Genomic DNA, 17,613 nt, shown 5'->3' on the forward strand with positions numbered 1-17,613 from the left:
ACCTGAACTGACTCCTGCTGGCCCTGTTTCCTCCTGGAGGGTGCCTGGGAATCAGCAGCAGTAACCCCCACTGCAGAGAGCCATTCTGCCAGCAGACCCCAGATCTGCTTCCCACTCTGGAGTCTTACTCGAGGCCAGCACCTGCAGCAAGAAGTGCACTTTTCTGCAAGTTGACCTTGTACCAATTTTCCTTGCATAAAAGGCATGCTCTACCAAACCAAATATATTTTTTCCCATATATTTTCAGAGTAAGTCCCTTGCTGCATGCCTGGGACTGCCTGCAGTTTTGTGTTTTTTATTTTACCAAAGCTGAAGAGAAGCGCTGCTCCAGCTGAAATCAGTGTGTCTCAGACACTGGATTTTATCCTGCAGTTCAGGTGAGCAACAAATCCTTGGGACCAACCTTGTGACATATCCAGTGCAGAAGCACAAAACACAAAGCAGCAGCAGGGTTTCTATCCTGTTTTCCACATTTTCTGGAAAGATAATTTGATTTTTTTCACGTAACTGATTACACAAGGTGCTTTGTTTGGCACCCTGGTGAGTGATGGGGCCTTGATGGAAGAACCATAACCCACTTTCCTTCCTCCAGCTGGAGCTAAAATCAGAGCAAGGCTCTGTACAAGAACAAAGGGAAATTGCAAACTTGTCTCCATCAGCAGAGCATCAGAGCTCCCTTCCTGACTGCTCTGGCAAGGGTCTCCAATGACATAAAATGAGCAAATTGAACCATTTTTGTGTTAGTGTACGGTCACAGCAATGACACCAGCCTGGGATGGACAGAAGGCTTGCATGATGCAAAGATCTGACTCTGCCCTTATACCCTGCATTTCTTTTTGTGAGGTGAATAAAAGCTGAGTCAAACCTGAATCACGGTGAGCAGGAACTGCGGTAAAATTACTGAAAAAAAAAGTCACTCCATGAATTGAAAGAAAAGAAGAAAAGAAAGGGCTATGTATTGGAGCCTGAAAAGTGGATCAATAAGGACTGGAACATCTTGTGCTAGCCGTGGGAAGCCCTGTGCTGGGGTTTGCTAGTTAGATAAGAGAAGGCAGAAAGCAGGACCCAGGAGGGAGCAGGGAAGTGTGCAGGGAAGTGAGCAGGACCAACCCCAGAGATGCCAGGGAGGCAGAGCACGATCGGTGCCTGAGGCAGCCGCACACTTCTTTAGGAATGAGTAGTTGGACATTGCTGTGGAACAGGAGACAAAATTCGGACTGAAAGGCAACCACAGAGGGAGAAATGTGCATAATTCTAGGGGATAAGAGTAATTTGGGTCAGGCCACGAATAAGCTGCTTTCCCATCTGACCGAGCAGGTCGCTGCCCTGCTCTGGCCATGAGCTGAACGGTCCAGCGCACATCCAGCCTGGAGAGATCCTGCCTGGAGAGGGGACACGGGCATGGCGAGATCCTGCCTGGAGGAGGGACACGGGGCATGGCGAGATCCTGCCTGGAGGGGGGACAGGGGCATCTGAGCGTCCGAGGAGCGGGGAGATGGGTGCAGCACCCCGCCTGCGCTGCATGGACAGGATGGGGGTGGCAGCAGTCGGCCGGGAGCCGGCGGGGATGGATGCAGGCCAGCATCCCACGGCAGGGCCGGGCGAGGGGGGTGTTCATCCCGCAGTGCCGCTGCTATCCCGGAGCCTTTGGAAACCAGAGGTTCCATGCGGGGGGTGCTGCCCTGCTCCCCGGCGGGGCCGCGGAGGTTTGGGGCTGGTGCGATGCAGCCGGAGGATGCTCCGCTCTCCCTTCGCCGCGCCGGGGCTGGACCAGCCTCGGCAGCGTGCGCCTGCGCTGCCAGCCTTCCTCCCGCTGCCGCTCCTCCTCCTCCCCCGCTGCCGCCCCTCCTCCCGGCTCTGGCGGTGCCGGCTGCCGGGCCGGCGGGGCCGCTGTGTCCGACAGCCCCGGGGTTATGCCCGGCTGCAGGCGGGGCGCAGGGCCAGCGGCAGCCCGCGGCCGGCGCTCGGAGGGCTCGGGCAGGAGCAGGGGGCGGTGATCCCACAGCACCCCCGCCCCCGGGAAGGGGTGCGCGCCGGGGGAGGAGGAGGATGATGCTGCTGAGGATGCTGAGGATGCGGCGGGCCGGAGCGGAGCGGGGGTACCCGGGCAGCGCCTGGGTGTGCTGCTGGCTGCTGGGCTGGCAGGCGGCCGCCCTGCAGCTGCCGCCCTGCCAAGAGGTGAGATTCTCCTCCTCCTCTTTGGGGGTTCCCCATCCCTAAGGGCGGGTGGGGGGATGCACCGGCTCGGGAGGAGGGTGACATCCCAGCGAGGGGGTGCTGCTGGCTCCCCGGAGCTGTCCGTGGGATGGCAGAGGGGTCACAGCCCGGGGAAGGTCCCCCCGTCCGGCCGAGCCCCCCCCCGGGCAGAGCGGCTCCCTTGGCCGTCGGTCACGAACCGCGCTCCCCCCTCGCCCTGCCCGTGGGGATCGCTGCTCCCTTCGGTGCAGGGACAGTGTCCAGTCCCCCTCCAAACGAAGGGAGCTCGGCCCGCCTCGCTGTTGTTCTAAACGCCGTGTTGAAGCAGCGCAAAGGTGGAGAGTGAGGGAGGGATGGTGTGTGGAGCTGTCCCGCCCTCCCGGGGTCAGCTCGGTGTGTCCGGGGCTGAGCCGGGCGTGTGACACGGACAGAGAAACTTTGTGGCTCTCTGCTGCTGCAGGAGCCCGAGCCTGGAGGGGTCGGTGTGCTCGGAGCGGGGACGCTCCGCACCGTGAGCGGGATGCGGGGGCTGAGCCGCCGGACAGGGATGCGCAGCCCCGGCTGGCCCCTGAGGGTTGCCGGGGAAGGGACCTGGGCTCCATGAAGCTCTTTTCTAGGGGTTCCAGCCTCACTTCTACACGCAGGGAAATCCTCTCTTGAAGAGCAAGTGGGTCTTTCCTGTGTTATAAACCAGGAGGCGGGTATCACCATCCCAGACTGCTCTAGGTGACCGGAGCTCTGCTCGGGCAAACAGAAACCTCTAAGTGGGTTAACAACAGCCAGACCCCTTCCTTGTAACCCCCTCCTATCCGAGGATGCTCTGCCACCACCGCTTCCCCGCTTTGCCTCCTGCAGGTGCACGTTTAGCAAGAACTAATGTGTGCATTCTCGGAGTGTTGGGTGACTGCAGCCAGGTGGGAGCTGGTGAAGGGTCCTGACCCATGCTTGGAGGCTATTGCAGTGTGGGCTGGGGCTGCAGACTATGCCTCCTTCCCATGATGAAAGAGAGCATTTCTAACCTGGGGAATATTCTCTCTTTGCCTGTGAAATTTCCTTGTTGTCTTCCAAGTAGCAGAGCTCAGTGCTAGTCTAGCGTGGGAAATCTTGCAGTAGGGAGAGGTGATGTCTGGCAAATCAGTGTCTGTTTTGGGCATGTTTCTCCTAAATGTTGATCATTCTTAGGGCATGTTTTTCCTAAATGTTAGTCATTTTCAGAGAGAGGAATTTATGCTGCCACCTGCTTTAAATTACCTATCTACCTATTCATCTAGTGAAGGGAAACAGGTACTTTTAGAGCTGTTTTTATCCTAAAGTCTTTGCTTCAAAAAAATGAACCTCTGCAGATGGTTAAAGGTGGGAGCTGAACCTGTGCAGGGGTACCAAAATGTAGAGTTGGTATTTTGAGCATCTTGCATTGGGCTTTAGGTGTGCAAATTCTCTCTGGAGCCCCATTCCTGTACCCCTTTGGATCTGGACCTGTGTGCTTTTGCTTTCCTTTCAGAGAGGCTAACAACGTTGTTTTACTTGATTTGAATGCTCTGTGAAACAGAGACAGCCCTCTCCCACATGGATAAAAAGCTGTGTGTTACTTGTGCTAGGATGTGTGCAGCCATGAAAGTGTGCATCCCAGGAAATGTAATTACAAACGTGTCTGGATGGAGACAGAGAGGAGAAAAAAAAGGAGCTTACAAAGAGCCAGGATAGCAGATGAACTGCTTTACAAAAGGGAAGAACAGAAGTTAATAGTTTTGTCTCAAATTGTTGCCATTTGCCCTAATTAAGTCCGATTGGAGTGACCTGTGTATATTGCCATTAAAAACACATCAGCTCCCGATGAGATTGACTCTGATTTGTGCACACTCAGAAGTTGTACCATAAGAAAGCACAGCCTGTCAGAGGGTATTGCAGTCCTTTAAAAACTTGGTAAACGTCTTTTGTTTTATACCCAGAAGGTCTGAGAAGCACAAGGCTTAATGTACTGACAGGTAGTTCATTTTCAGTCTATAGGGGATCCTTCTTTAGCAGCACTTTCCCCACTCCTTCCTTGACAACTTGTTCTTTTGTTCCCTCACTTATGACAAATACAGATATCTGCTGGTTTGTGAGATTTTTGTGCTGGCACAACATTTGGAGCAGTGGGATCTCTGGCTGTGCCTGAGGCTCCTTGGTGCTCTGATTACATAGATAGTAAAATAATAATGTCTAGCAAAGTCACTTTCCAGAAACCTTTTTGTCATTGACTTAATTCGTCAGGGACTGTAGAAGCTCAGCACACTGGATTTAGGAGGGGTGTGTTTGTACTGCAAACCAAAGGTACAAGCAGCTTGAATGAATGTTCCTGTGAGTTTTTAGAGTAAATTGATACAGCCATAAACTTCTGGCACAGCAGTGTTCAGTCCAGGCTGTGATGGTCATTCACATTGTGAGCCCTCCCTGAGCTCTCCAATGCCAGCAGCAAATCTGAAGGTGGTTTGTGCATCCCTAAGAGATGGAGGCAGGGTCAGCTTGGATGGCTGGGGTACACAACCTGGGGAGATTCTTCACTTACCCTGTGCCTCTGGTGGCACAGCTCGAATTAGGACAGTGGCAGAAGCAGAAGTGCTTGGTGAATTCTTTCTGCTGTGCCAATGATGATCAGGGTACTCATGCAAATATTTCATGTGTTGCATAAATTATGACTGAGTGGAATTGATGACACCCATGCTTTTCACTGCCATTAAATACACATTAAGCTGTTGTGTTGGAAATAATGAGATATTCATGCCAGTCCCCCTGCTGAGGCAGGGACAATTGTTGTTACATCTTATGTTCCAGTGTTTGGTAGTTTTTCTTTTCTAAACTTTTCAACTGAATAGGTCTTCTTCAGCTTCCCCTTAGAGATTCACCCAAATCTGAGCAGATTCTGCTTTTAGGACCTCTGGTACTCAGCCTAAATGGGTCTTTCTTAATTTTATTTTTTCTTTCCCTGGGTTGTTTTTGCAATAATAATAAAAAAATTGAACTCACCAAGTGACTCTTCTCTTAATTCCCATTCAAGCCAAATTGCTTTCAAAGAGAGATACAGAGTATCCTGCTGGCAAAGATGTTTTCCTTCATACTCCTGTTCGACTCTCAGTTATTATGCAGATTGAGACATGCCTTTGACACTGATAATAAATGTGATTCTGATACATTACATGGTTTACCTGCTGTTTCAGTAGACAGTTAAATTAAAGGGTAATGCTAAATGGTTTCTTCAAGAGAATGTATTTTTGTACTAGTCTGCTAGAATGCTTGTGGAAGACAAAAACAATGTAAGAAATGTTATTGGAAAATGAAGGTGTCTTTTTTAAAATCACTTGCAAGACAAAGGCAAAGAAGTCTTAAGAATAAAGGGGAAGCACAAACTTGAACTTAGGTCAGGTAAGGTGTATTTGGTGTGCTGAAATAGTGCCAGTGCTCATTATGAGAAATGGTTAAAAAATGGAGTATGTCTGAGCTAAGTGTGAACTATTTTAAGTATATTAGTATGTTAAATCAGGGTACTAGCAGAGCTAAACAGAGTGGGAAGCAATGTGGAATTCTGTCTTTGCATGTAAAGGATAAAGAGGGGCTGTGCAGTCTTGGAAAGGTGTTATGTAAGCCAGCATCCCTGCCACCAAGTACACATGGCAGGAGTAACAGGGATGTCTGCTGGCAGGAATATGAATATCTGAAACACTTGTGTTTTAAAGGAATTAACTGTTCCTGCTTGGGAAGAGGTTTGGAGTCATTGAGCACATGTGCTGATGGTGAAACAATTTGGGTGGGTGATTAAAAGAAAAAGAAAAGAATAAAACCTGTCAGAGTGGTTTTGTGCCCTATCATTAGTACTCAGGAACCGTGAAGGCTGTGTTTGTTCTACAGCTGGTTAATGAGCACACGGTGATCACTGCGGAGGGTGGGGCTGGCTAGGTAAGGAGGGAGTAACTTGACAGAGCAAGAAAAAGAACATGCATTAATTTATGGGGTAGAGAAAATTAATGAGATGCAAATCTATAAGATAGAAATAAAAAAGATTTTTGTGCACTTGAAAGGATAAATGTTTTTATTGTTAAAAAGTAATAATTTCTTATTTTTATGTAACCATAAACAATCATTGGTTTGATCAAATACAACTATTTGATCTGTGAGATTAATTTAGTATCTGTTTGCTTTAAAATCTCTATAGAGATTAGCTCATTTAGGAAGGAATTCTCCTAAGTTGGTTTCCTTGCTGCCCCTTATTGGTACCCTTGTTCCTTTCTCTGAAGCATCTGTATTTGCTGTTTTGGCAACAGAGTAGGTGCTACCTATACCAGCTGCTGTGGTGATCCAAATGTTGTATTCCTAATTTCTAACCACCTTGAAAGATATTAGACACTTAATCTATGAATGATTCATAGTCAGCAGAAGAGGCTGGGGAAAAATTCCTACACAGACCATTTTATTTATTTCACAACTTGCTACATGGAGTTTGGGGGGGAAAGAGAAATGTGCAGCTTCCATTTTCCATGGTGATGAAGGGTCATAAAGAGGAGCAAGAAACAGGCTACAGGACTGCTGACAATGAAGTCGATGGAGTGGAAACATGTGCACAAAAGGTGAGGAGACAGATGCTGAAACACAGGTACACAGCAGAAAGCACATGAGCAACCAGGGTGGGGGAAGCACAGGAGAGACTGGTGAGGGTTCAGGAATGAAAACCTGGAGAGGAAGACAGATGCTGGCATAAAAACTGGATAGTGAGCCATGGTTGTAATGGTTCAAGGATAAGAGAATTTGTCATAGTGGAAACTGCTGCAACAGACCATAAACTCAAAAGAGTAGTAGCCATTAAACCAACACAAGATTGCATTTCTCTCACCATCAAATATCACTGGATCATTCGGGGTGAGATTTATCATTCATAAAGAAGGCCATGATTTTATTTTCTCTTTTTCTTCATAGGTTGAGTTGAGTGAGAATGGGAGCTGTGCTGGGATTCCTGCCACATCCATGCACCACAGAGTCAGGACAGCCAGCCAGTGGCCAGGAGGGGTTTTTACAGGGATTTGGGCTGTCAGCTGCCTCACCCAGGCTGTGTTTTCCACCAGGTGCTGTTTGGGAAGGCTTTGGCAGTACTGTGTGTTGCTTTATGCCAGGTGATGACCTGGGTCAGAAATGCTGGAATCACTTGAAGGGATTTTCCATGAGCCTGACCCTGTGCTCAGTGAAGGTGTTGGCAGGGCTCCCACTGATGCAAGGACCGTGGGGCAGAGCCAGGGGCTCTCAGACCTGCAGGGCTGTGGGCAGCAGGGGGATGCCACCACTGCAGGCTTCCCTGTGTCATATGCTAGGTTGCTGCTGAAGGAATTGGTAAGCACCAACTAAGTAAAAAAACAAAATTAGAGAAGAACAGATAAGGGCTGGTAAAAAGAAAAGTAGCCTTGAATGCCTCATACTCGAGATAGGAAAGAAACAGTGTTTGGGAACAGGCCCCACATATCTCCCAGATGGTGCCAAGGTTTTCCTAGGGGCTGCTGCTGTGAAGGTCCTGTGTTGTTATCCAGCATGGCCATATCTTCTTACTCCTACTTGGAAAAGTGTCCCACTCACTACCCCTTGGTAATACCTTAGGTCTTACCCTGGACCTGAAAATGGGTTTAGATTTGGATTGCTGGTACTGGGAACATTTTGGTTTTCAGTCTCTTGAAAACAAAAATCTCTGGTTTTGAAGAAGAGAAATGGATAAACTCTTTGTGTTTTTTTTATCTTTTTCTTTTCCTTTTTTTTCTTTTTCTTTTTTTCCCTTTTTTAATTTATTCTAACAACCATCTTTTAAAGCAAACAAACAAACAAACTCCTTTTGATTACAAAACATTATCTAAGTCTCATAATGACCTTGTTTCACAAGCATTGTGATACTCTCCTTGATAAATAGTGCCAGACAGTAATCGCTGTGCACTTGGGACATGGGCTCAGAGCTGATTTAAGATGATCTAGGACAACATGTGCAGCTGAGCTTTGTGTTGGTGCTGATGATCCTGTCGTTGTGCTGAGTCAGAACTAATGATGATTTGGCTGCAAACTCACCTGCCAAAAGGAAAAGAAAAAAATAAATTAAAAAGCCAAGAGAAAAGGGTGATGGTTTAGCTGGGAGAGTGGCAGGGATGACTCAGTATTTAGGTTCTGGAGTGATAGAAGTGGTACAGGAGGCTTTGGGACCTACTCAAGGGCACAAGTCTGGTTTTGTTTATTTCTAGAACATAAAATTTTGGTGGGGTACAGCTAGCCTGGATTTACACTGAGATAATGGCAAGCAGATTGTTTTTCCTGGTGTAGGAAGAAGAAAATGAGAGCTGTGTGTTAAAGGTGTGAAAGAATGTGATTGTTGCTTTCTGTTGTGCTTTAAGAGATGCAAGTGCTGCCCCTGCAAGGAAAGGTGTTTGCTTGCTGCAAGACATATTTCAATGAAAAAAACTAATAATTCCAGATGACAGTGTATTTCCAACTAGAAAATTTCTTTGACATTGAGGTTTTTACTGCTACAGAGAGAAGACAAATCACTCATCCCGTTGATATGGGATTAACCTCTCTTACCTGTTAGTGTTTTGTGGTCAAGAAATGCAACACACAACAGAGGTGATTTATGGTGATACTTGAAGACTATTGGAAAGTAGCTACAAAAAGTGATAGGAGCTGTTATCTGGTGGTGAAAATGCTGGCTAGCTCAATTTTCATTTGGTTAGATTTTGTTCCACCTTAGAGCTACAAATATTTTCCAGGGATAATCCTCAGGAAAGTGGCTCAGGGTGTTTGGGATTGGTTAAAAGTCTCTGTCCACCCTGCCAAAAACAGAAATATCAGGAGAAGAAATTCCTGTAAACAAGAGGAGCCAGTCCATGAATGTGGGCAGATGCCTGGCCCTCTTCTAGTCAGCAGGGTAGACCCAGCCAAAAGAGCTGTTTTCCAGATGATAATTACCAATGTGGGTTACTAGTGCTAATCTTATAATCCAATTTGATGAAAAAACCCTGCTTTAGGGAGAGGGTGAACTTTCCCTCTGAGGGTGGAAGTGACCTGAACTTGCTTAGAGGTGTTTTTGATGCAATGCATATGGTCAGAAAATTCAAATGCATTAGGTAACCATGGCAGAGGGAGGAGCGATGGGGAGTACAGAACCTGAAGATGCCATTAACATAATTGCTGCTGGCTTGATAAACTACAGTACACATTGAACAGTAGAGAAAGCAGTATGTAAACTGATTGTACTGTCACAGAAAACTGCAGTGCACAAGGTGGTGACTGCTAGCAGCAGTCTGAAGGGAAGAGGTGATTTCCACCTCAGAGTGTTCATTTCCCATGGTGTTTCCTGTGGTGTATGAAATCCTTCTGGTTTTGTACTTGCTCTCTGAGGTTTCATAAAGGGAGACCTTCACACGGGCTGGTTGTGTTCTATACATACAAGGGGTGGTGCTGTGTCTTTGGAGAGATGTAGAGCAGAAATGGATGACTGCTGGTTTTCCCCAGGCTTTTATATCCATGGCTCCCTCCTGCTGGCAGGTCAACAGTGCTGATCAAATGCTGCTTGTTTCTGGTAAGCTGCTTTTTATCTCCAGCTCTGTGGTTCCCTGAAGCAAATGAAGAAAAGAAAGAGTTCCCAAGACAGTTATTTTCTTCTCTCTTTTGTTTGTTCTTATTTAATCCAATTTTTTAAAGATTCAGATTTCTCTTGAAAGCAAAGAACGAGGGCCCATAACCAGACTTCTTTATGGCAGGATTCGTGCTTGCATGGAGGGACTATGAGCTGATATTCATCTCAGGGATGCTGGGGAAAGGCTGCACGATAGAACTGGAGTGGGAAATGATTCAGCTTATCGTGCTGCACCTTCCTCACAAGCACCTGCCCTGCAGACCTGCTGATGAGCAGCTTGTGTTCCCTGTGATGAATGTCAAGTGTCCTGATTAGTAGGAGAGTGGCTCTCCCCTAGAGCTGCTCCAATAACAGCTGAACCCAGGCCAGCTCTCTCCTCTTCCAGAAGATCTGACTGCATGACTGTCAATTAATGCCTGGGTGTGATGTTGAATGCAGGATACAACAGGGCTCTGAAGTCTCCTTTTTAGCTGCAAGCCCACTGTTCTCTGCATTAGCCTCTGCACAGTGAGGCAGTAGATCCAGAGGCATTGCTCCATCCTGCACCAAAGGAACACATCCTGTTAGAGTCAAGCCATCCTTTCAGGGATCACTGACCAGCTATCACAAATAGTTCAACACTGAGCCCTGAACTGCTGCTGAAATAGCTGTGATCAATGATCACCCTCCCATTCACCCCAGTAAGAGGAGGCATAATGCCAAAACCAATCAATTCCTGTATCTTTTGGTTTTGCAGTATTTTCAATGACACTTAAAGCCAACTCTGCTTAAATGTTTGCTGGCTCCTCTGAAAAGTCATTGCTTTGCAGTTCCAGCTTTTAAATTAAAAAAATCCCAAACAAACCAGCTGGTTTGCTGCATTGCCCATTGTGATACTGACCTGCAAATCTCTTGAACTGCTTTACTAAACAAGGAAAAAAGATTTCCTTAAAGCCTCATCATGTGGTCATGCAGGAATCACAGCTTTCATTGAAAAAGGTGAAAAGTTAAGTTGGCTCCTCAGTATTGAAGACAAGAGTTGAAAATGTGAACTTTGAAAATCTGTAAAGTTAAATGAAGTGGAGCTAAGTTGTATAGTGTTTTAAGGTCCTGTGGCACTTAAATAGGTTATATGAATTTGATGGGGTGGAAGCAATGATGCTTGACTCAAGGTTTTGGGAAGCTTTATGCGACTGTTACTGAAAGTAACAATTTGATTAACAAACTTTGACATTATTTAAATTTAGCATCTACATTGTAGATGGTCTGATGGGAAGACCCAGTAGTGCCTCATTGGGCACCACACATGCTAGAAATAAAAATAAATTACTGGGGCAATGACCTGCTCTCATAGGCAGTCTCTAGCCTGCTGAAGACCCAAAGAGCTCTGGTCCCTGAGCTGTCAGTGTGCTGCCTGGCATGGATTTGCCCAAGGCAGCTGGCACAGCATGGGACACTGCAGCAGAAGCTGTGGGTGAACTCCACAGGAATCCTGCAGTTAGGCAGGGTGAGGCAGCTTTGTCATGGGATGGTGATAACTGGGTACTTATTATGTGTTAGGAAAGCACATAGCACCCTCAAGGTTCTTCAGGACAGCAGAAAATCAGTGTGAAGAGATCTTGCTGCAGTGATCCATGCACAGTCCAAGCATGACATCCTGATGGTGTGGAAGTAACACAGGGCAGAACCAGCACTTCAACCACAAAAGAATTCACCTTGCTTTTACTTGTACAAGTTAGGCACCTAGCTTAATCTAAGTATCTGGCAGAAACAATCACCCCTCAAGATTAATATTTATCATCCTGAAAGGGATGTTTCTGCTGAATGTGCCCGTTTTCTTCCACTGGCTACAGAGGAATGCTGGCTTTTGCCAGGTAGATGCTCAGCCTTTAGTTACCTGAAGTAAAACAAGAAGCCATCAGTGGAATCAGTCCTCACTGAGAATTGCATTAGCTGTTTCACAAGCTTCAAGGTCACTTAGCAGCACTCTCTGAGCTGCAGGGGTGAGGGTGTTTTGATAAGGCTGGGACATCACAGTGCAGCTAGGTCTCTGCAGTGACCTAATTATACTGGGGAAGGGATCTAAATCTTTGCCTCTGAACTGCTGAATTAGAAGGGAAGCACAGCAGGGGCACAGTCTTGGTCCTTAGTTCTGGAGAGCTGTTTGTGAGCCAAGAGTTTTTATTGCTTTGCCTTGTAGCAGCTTCCTACCAAAGGTGCATTATCACACAGCACAGTGCCTTCCTATTCAGGGGATAATCAGCATCAGGCTAATGCCAGGGTAAATTTCTGAATTATACATGCAGGATCTACCTGTGTCTGTCTGTCTATCTGTCTGTAACTTGTCAAATGGGCTAGACCTTGTATCTGTATTTAATTTCCCACTGCAAAAGGGCAGCTGAAGGATTTTTTCTGGCTCCCCATGTGCGTGGTTACAGGCTGGCTGCATTGCCCAGGCAGGTAAGCCAGCTATGAATGCATTTCTTTCTTTGTGTCCTAGACTGGGTCAGATCTCACAGGCACAATCAGGAGCAAGGCACAGCTGAGGAACTGTGCCTGAGCAAAACCTTGATCTCCCCCTGCTGCCTTTCCCCCAGTGTGTGGGCTGATGAGCTGCTGCTGATTGATCTGACTGATGCAGCCCTTGTGATAACACATTACCCTGCCCCTGGAAAAGGGTTTAATGGAGCCATGGACAAAGCTCTCCCTACTGCTGTCATGCCAGGCTCATCTCTCACCAGACCTTGGTTGGATACAAGAAGGAATCTTGCAGCTGCAGGCACTCTCTAGCTGCTAGAAATGCTAACAAATTTGGATTTGTAGCTGCCTAAGCTTCCTTAGCCCTATGGGTAAATCTGGACTTCGGGAGAATTGTGCACTGAGCAGGGCTTGTATAGACCCTGCAACTGGAGATCATTTTAACCAGAGTCAGCAGCACAGACCCAGAAAAGAGTCCAGAAGCTGAATGCAGCTGATGGCCAAGTAAAATCTAAGATGTGTTTTCTCCACTGTTTACTTTGCTCAGGCTGCCTTGGGCTGCTAGTTTCTCCTTGGTTTTATTTATTAGTTATTCTTGCAGTGGAAATGGACTCTGTGGGCTTGGAGACAGCCCAGGAGGGCAATACTGGATGAGGCTTGCTCATAAGTGTACAGTGTTACATATTTTTCTTGTCAGGCTGTGATTTAGGATATTGCTTTGCTCAGTGAACAGGGTTATTTCACATAAGGCACTTAAGTGCTCACAAAGGGCTGGTCCTACCCTGGGACAAGTGGTTCCAAGTTAGGCAGAGATTCCCAAGCTAAACCTCCCAAGCAGGATGTCCCTCCAGTGTTAGAGATGTCATCAGCCTCTATTCTGTCTTCTTTTTTTCCCTCAAAATGGAATATTAATAAAAAAAAGAGTAGCATTTCCAAACTTGAAGATTGACAAAAATTCAGTTAAAAATTGTAAAAAAAAAAAAAAAAAAAAAGTCTTATTTGCTATGGAGTTGTTGTTTTATTTTTTTTCCCCTGTTTGAAAATACTCAACCATCTGGTCAGCAAACAAGTAAAATGCTGAATGATATTGGCAGCAAAATATCCACAGAAAAACAATGAATGGGAGAAGGAAACAGTTCAGTCTTTCTGTAGCCTGGTGGGTTTTGGTTTTGCCGTATTTTCTTCCACAGAGAAGACTCCTGGGTAAATTTTGTATTTGTAAAATGCAGAACCTGGTAATAATCTTCATATAAGTAAATGCAGCTTTGGCAAAGCCTAAAGTCAATGAAGTTATTTTTATTTTTACTTCCCCACTATGATTAATTAGGTTTGGCAAAAGAAGCACCCCTTTTCTTCATTTTCAAAATGCTTACTTCACAGCATTACATATAAATGCAATATTATATATTGGTGTAATATAAGAAGTAATATTGTATAGAAGTGGAACAAAGTCCTGCCTATAAACATGTTTTCTATCAATGTGAGTTTGAGTGCAAATCACTTGTTTTGACACAAAAGTGTCCATTACTTGCAGCTCTTCCTTTGAGAGGAGAGGGTTGGTAGAGGAGTTTTTGGATAGGGGTAACATTCCCTCCACACTGAAGGTTTATTTCACTGATCCTCTCCCTGGCCATACCTAGAATTCATCCCCTGAGGAAGTCAAAGTCTGAAGCCCAAAAAGCTGAGCCCAGAAGTGAGGCAGACTCATCCATCCCTGTGGAGAGAGGGAGAACAGCCCAGGAGCACCCAGATGTGGGTCACTAGTGATGAGGGGGTGAGGGATGGATTGTCACACCCTGCCCAGGGCAGACCAAGCACCTAAGGGTGTTCTTTCATACAGCAACACCTCTCAAGAGAAAGGAAAATGTGTATTTGGTGGGAAATTGTAGAGGAGGTGACAGGGCAGAAAAATGATACAGGATCAGATGAGTGAGCATCACCCAGGCTTCCCTCTAATAACTGTGTTGTTCCTTTTCTAATGGTTTTCTGGTGCCTGCTATGAAAAATTCTTACACCTAATGGAAAATGATAACCAACAGCAGAGGGACAGGAATGGAAGCTTTGCAAAATGCTCATCCATGTGCCTGCTTTTAAGCATATGAATTATTCCTCTGAAGTTTGAAAATGAATGCCTTATTTAAGATGAAGTTGAAGTTAAATACCATCCTGGATCAAAGTCAGGGAATTCTGTGTATTACAGAGTCAATTGTCTGACATAACTGAGATACATTATTGAATTTAAATCTTTTGCCTCCAGTAAGTTGAGGATTTTGCTTTAGGTGCAGTGTTGAAAAAAAGCATATTGAATTTAAAAAAATATTTAAATGTTAAGTTAGTTTGGTGCTCATTTCATGTTCTTTTGTGGGTTTTCATAGAAATATTTTTTCTGTATACATTCTGCAGGCATTTTAAGACTAACTAATGATGTCCTCTCATGCTTTTTAAAATGGAATTTGTGTAGCAGATTGGACAGGATGATGCTGTGGGACTGCTGCTGGAGGGGAACTGCAATGAAATGGGCCATGTTGATTCCTCAGATGATTAAATCTGGCCATAGTTCAGGTCCTCACAGGATTGAAGTTGGCAACTTGTAAAATATTGTTACCTTTATCCTCCTCTACACGAACCCCCTGGGAGCCCTGTGAGGATGAGAGTTTGGCAGCAGTGCACTGAATCATGGGGATGCCTTTTCCCTGTGGACACTGTCGCTGCAGGAGTTAAACGTGGCTCAGAGCAGAGGCTCAGTGAGGATGTGGCCATACAGGAGAGGCACAAGTCCTGGCTGCACTTGCACATGCCCAAAAATATTAATGTTGAGCTAAATTGTTCACTCAGCTTGGAGGAGCCTTGTAGATACATATGCTATAGTATTTGCCTTGACATTTGCTCCATCTGGCTCATTTTTCTCAAGTACATGGATATAATTTCCTCACTGAAGTTATCAGCTCAGGTCCTCATCTGAGGTAAGTTATTTTGTCCCACTCAGCTGTTTTATATCTGATGTAGTTCTAGTTTGTGAATTCTATAAATCTCGGGAGCACCCAAAGTGAGGGCTTGCCCATGTCCTTTATTTTGAGATTATAAAAAGGGGTCCCAGTTTATCATCTTGTCTTGAATCTGGTAAAGAGAGGTCATGACCAGGCATGAAAAGAAGTGAGTTCATTTGGCTGGTGCTTCAGGAAGTGGTGAAATTTAGGAGAATGTTTCTGTTGGTGTTCAGAAAGGAGAACAAGGAGCAGAAATAAAAAGGAAAAAGTTGTCTTGGGAGATAGAAAACTCAGTGCCCAAGGTAAACCTGGAGAAAGCTTATACATCTGTAGAGTGGAGCCTGCCTGGGTCTGCTTGCTCACCTTGGAGCAGCTGGCTCATCTGCTTGCTGTCCAACTCAGGTCTGGGACCTCCTGAACATTGAGTCACAAAAGGTTTGGGTTGGCAGGGACCTTAAAGATCATCTGGACTCCTTTCATTAGACCAGGTTGCTCAGGGTCCCCTCCCAACCTGGCCTCAATGACCTTGAATCCTTCACAAACTAAAGCTCAGCAATTTTTTGCAGTGGCTAATTAGAGCCACTTGGGATGCTGCAGGTACCTTAGGTAATTGCCTTCTTGGGATTTGCTTCTGAGCTATTAAATGGTTATACCCTGAACCCTTTCTATGCAGATTGCCTTCTGAATAGGTAACAGTCAGCAACATCCCTACTCAAAAAACCAAAAGCTTCTCTTTTCATTTATGAGTCTTAAGCCCTGAATAGCTGGGAATAAAACATCAAGGTTGAAAAGGAGGAGGAATGAATAAAATCCAGCATATTAAAAGTTATAATTAGAACTGTGATCAACTTCGATACTGTCAGGCCTGTTCGACTGTAATAACAGAGTAGCTCTGAATAAAAAGCTTCACCATATTGGTAGTGAAAGATGAATCTTGTTCTAGGAGAACATTTTGGCTGATTGCACAGTGCCAGGGTGTGTGGATGTGAGATACAGCACGGGGGCGGCTTATCTGGTGTCCTTATGCACGCAGCGTGAGGCGTGCTGTGTGCTTGGTGTTTGTGAATAATAGGCACCAATATTTACCTTCCTGAGGAGAAGAGCTGGGTTTATGTGTATGGAAGTGACCCTGTGCAAACAGTTCTCTGCCAGCCTGTCTGCACTGCTCTGTTTGTGTGGCAGGGAGGTGCACCCAGCCAGCTGGGGACTGTCCGTCTGTCCTGCACGGTGGCACTCGTGGGGTCAGTGTGTCATTGTCCCCTCTGCAGCACATTGGTTTGCTCTGTGCTCTGACTGGTGAATACCAAATGACAAAACAGAGGATTTAGTGAGCTTTCTCCTATACAGTTCTGTAGGTAGAAATTTATGGCGGTGGGGGAGGGAAAATCAAGTTTGGGGCACTATGTAGGTGTAGAGGAGGAGATTGCAGCTGACCTTGGCCCTGGTAAGTCACAGCTGTACTAATTACCAAAGAGGAGCAGCCTTGCCCTCAATGGCTCACAGCTCTGACCAATACAGGTAAGTGTGATAAAAGGGGTGGGTTGGAGAGCTGGGGGGATTTTGGAGGTAGAGGAGCCCTGAGGAAAGAGGAACGATCCAGGGAGACACAAAGAATGAAACAAGGAAGAGAGTTGGTGCTGTAAAAGATCTGCTGTGAGGCCACTCTGGGTCTGGTGGAGTCAGAGCTGAGCTGGGTGAAAGCTGAGTTCAGAGTCTGCAAACCAATGCTTGCAGCCACAGCCCAGCAGGAAACAGCCAGCACTCAGACTGCAGCTGGACCCTACAGCAGGGCTTGCTGCAGTCAGTCAGGATGAATAATCTGTAAAGAAGAATGAACCAGGACCCTTTTCATGTTGTTGAATGAGAGTCTGTGTCTTGGCTCTTTCTACCCCTAAGGAGAGGTTGCTGCAACACACTGCACCTCTCTTTGCCTTTTTTAAGAGTGTATAAGGGATATATTTCCAGTAGCTAACAAGGCAACTGCTCACTACTGACAGTTAAAAAGCTGTAGCCCATTAATTCTAGTTTGATGAACCTTCATGAGAATGTGAATATTACCATTAAACCTGACAGTTTTTCTTTAAGCCTCACATTTCTGTTAATTCAGGATCTTTGAGTCTAGTTGGCTTCAATAACTACAGATTTAAGCCCTGAGAACCTGCTTCAGCAAAATGTTTTAGGGATTGGTCTTTTGGGTTTTTGTCAAGGTGTGCCCTGCACCACTGTGACCCTGTTCTCCACCACAAACCTGCACCTGCAGTGACCTGAAAACCTCTTGACACAAACAAGAACAAATGAAAAAAGTATTATTCTTGAGTGCTTTTGTTGACTATTGAAATA

General features: G+C 45.9%; 1 protein-coding gene across 1 annotated transcript in view; it reads left to right on the forward strand.

Moving 5' to 3' along the window:
- The first annotated feature begins 1,939 nt into the window (after nt 1-1,939).
- Nucleotides 1,940-17,613, forward strand: part of ELAPOR2 (endosome-lysosome associated apoptosis and autophagy regulator family member 2) — a 92,559-nt gene continuing 76,885 nt past the window's right edge. Inside the window, exon 1 of the mRNA XM_033058605.1 lies at nt 1,940-2,178. Within this exon, the coding sequence (XP_032914496.1) occupies nt 2,050-2,178 (129 nt within the window). The 5' untranslated portion in view covers nt 1,940-2,049. The remainder of the gene's footprint in view (nt 2,179-17,613) is intronic.

The sequence above is a fragment of the Catharus ustulatus genome, chromosome 4 (genome assembly GCF_009819885.2).
Source record: "Catharus ustulatus isolate bCatUst1 chromosome 4, bCatUst1.pri.v2, whole genome shotgun sequence".
NCBI lineage: Eukaryota > Metazoa > Chordata > Aves > Passeriformes > Turdidae > Catharus > Catharus ustulatus.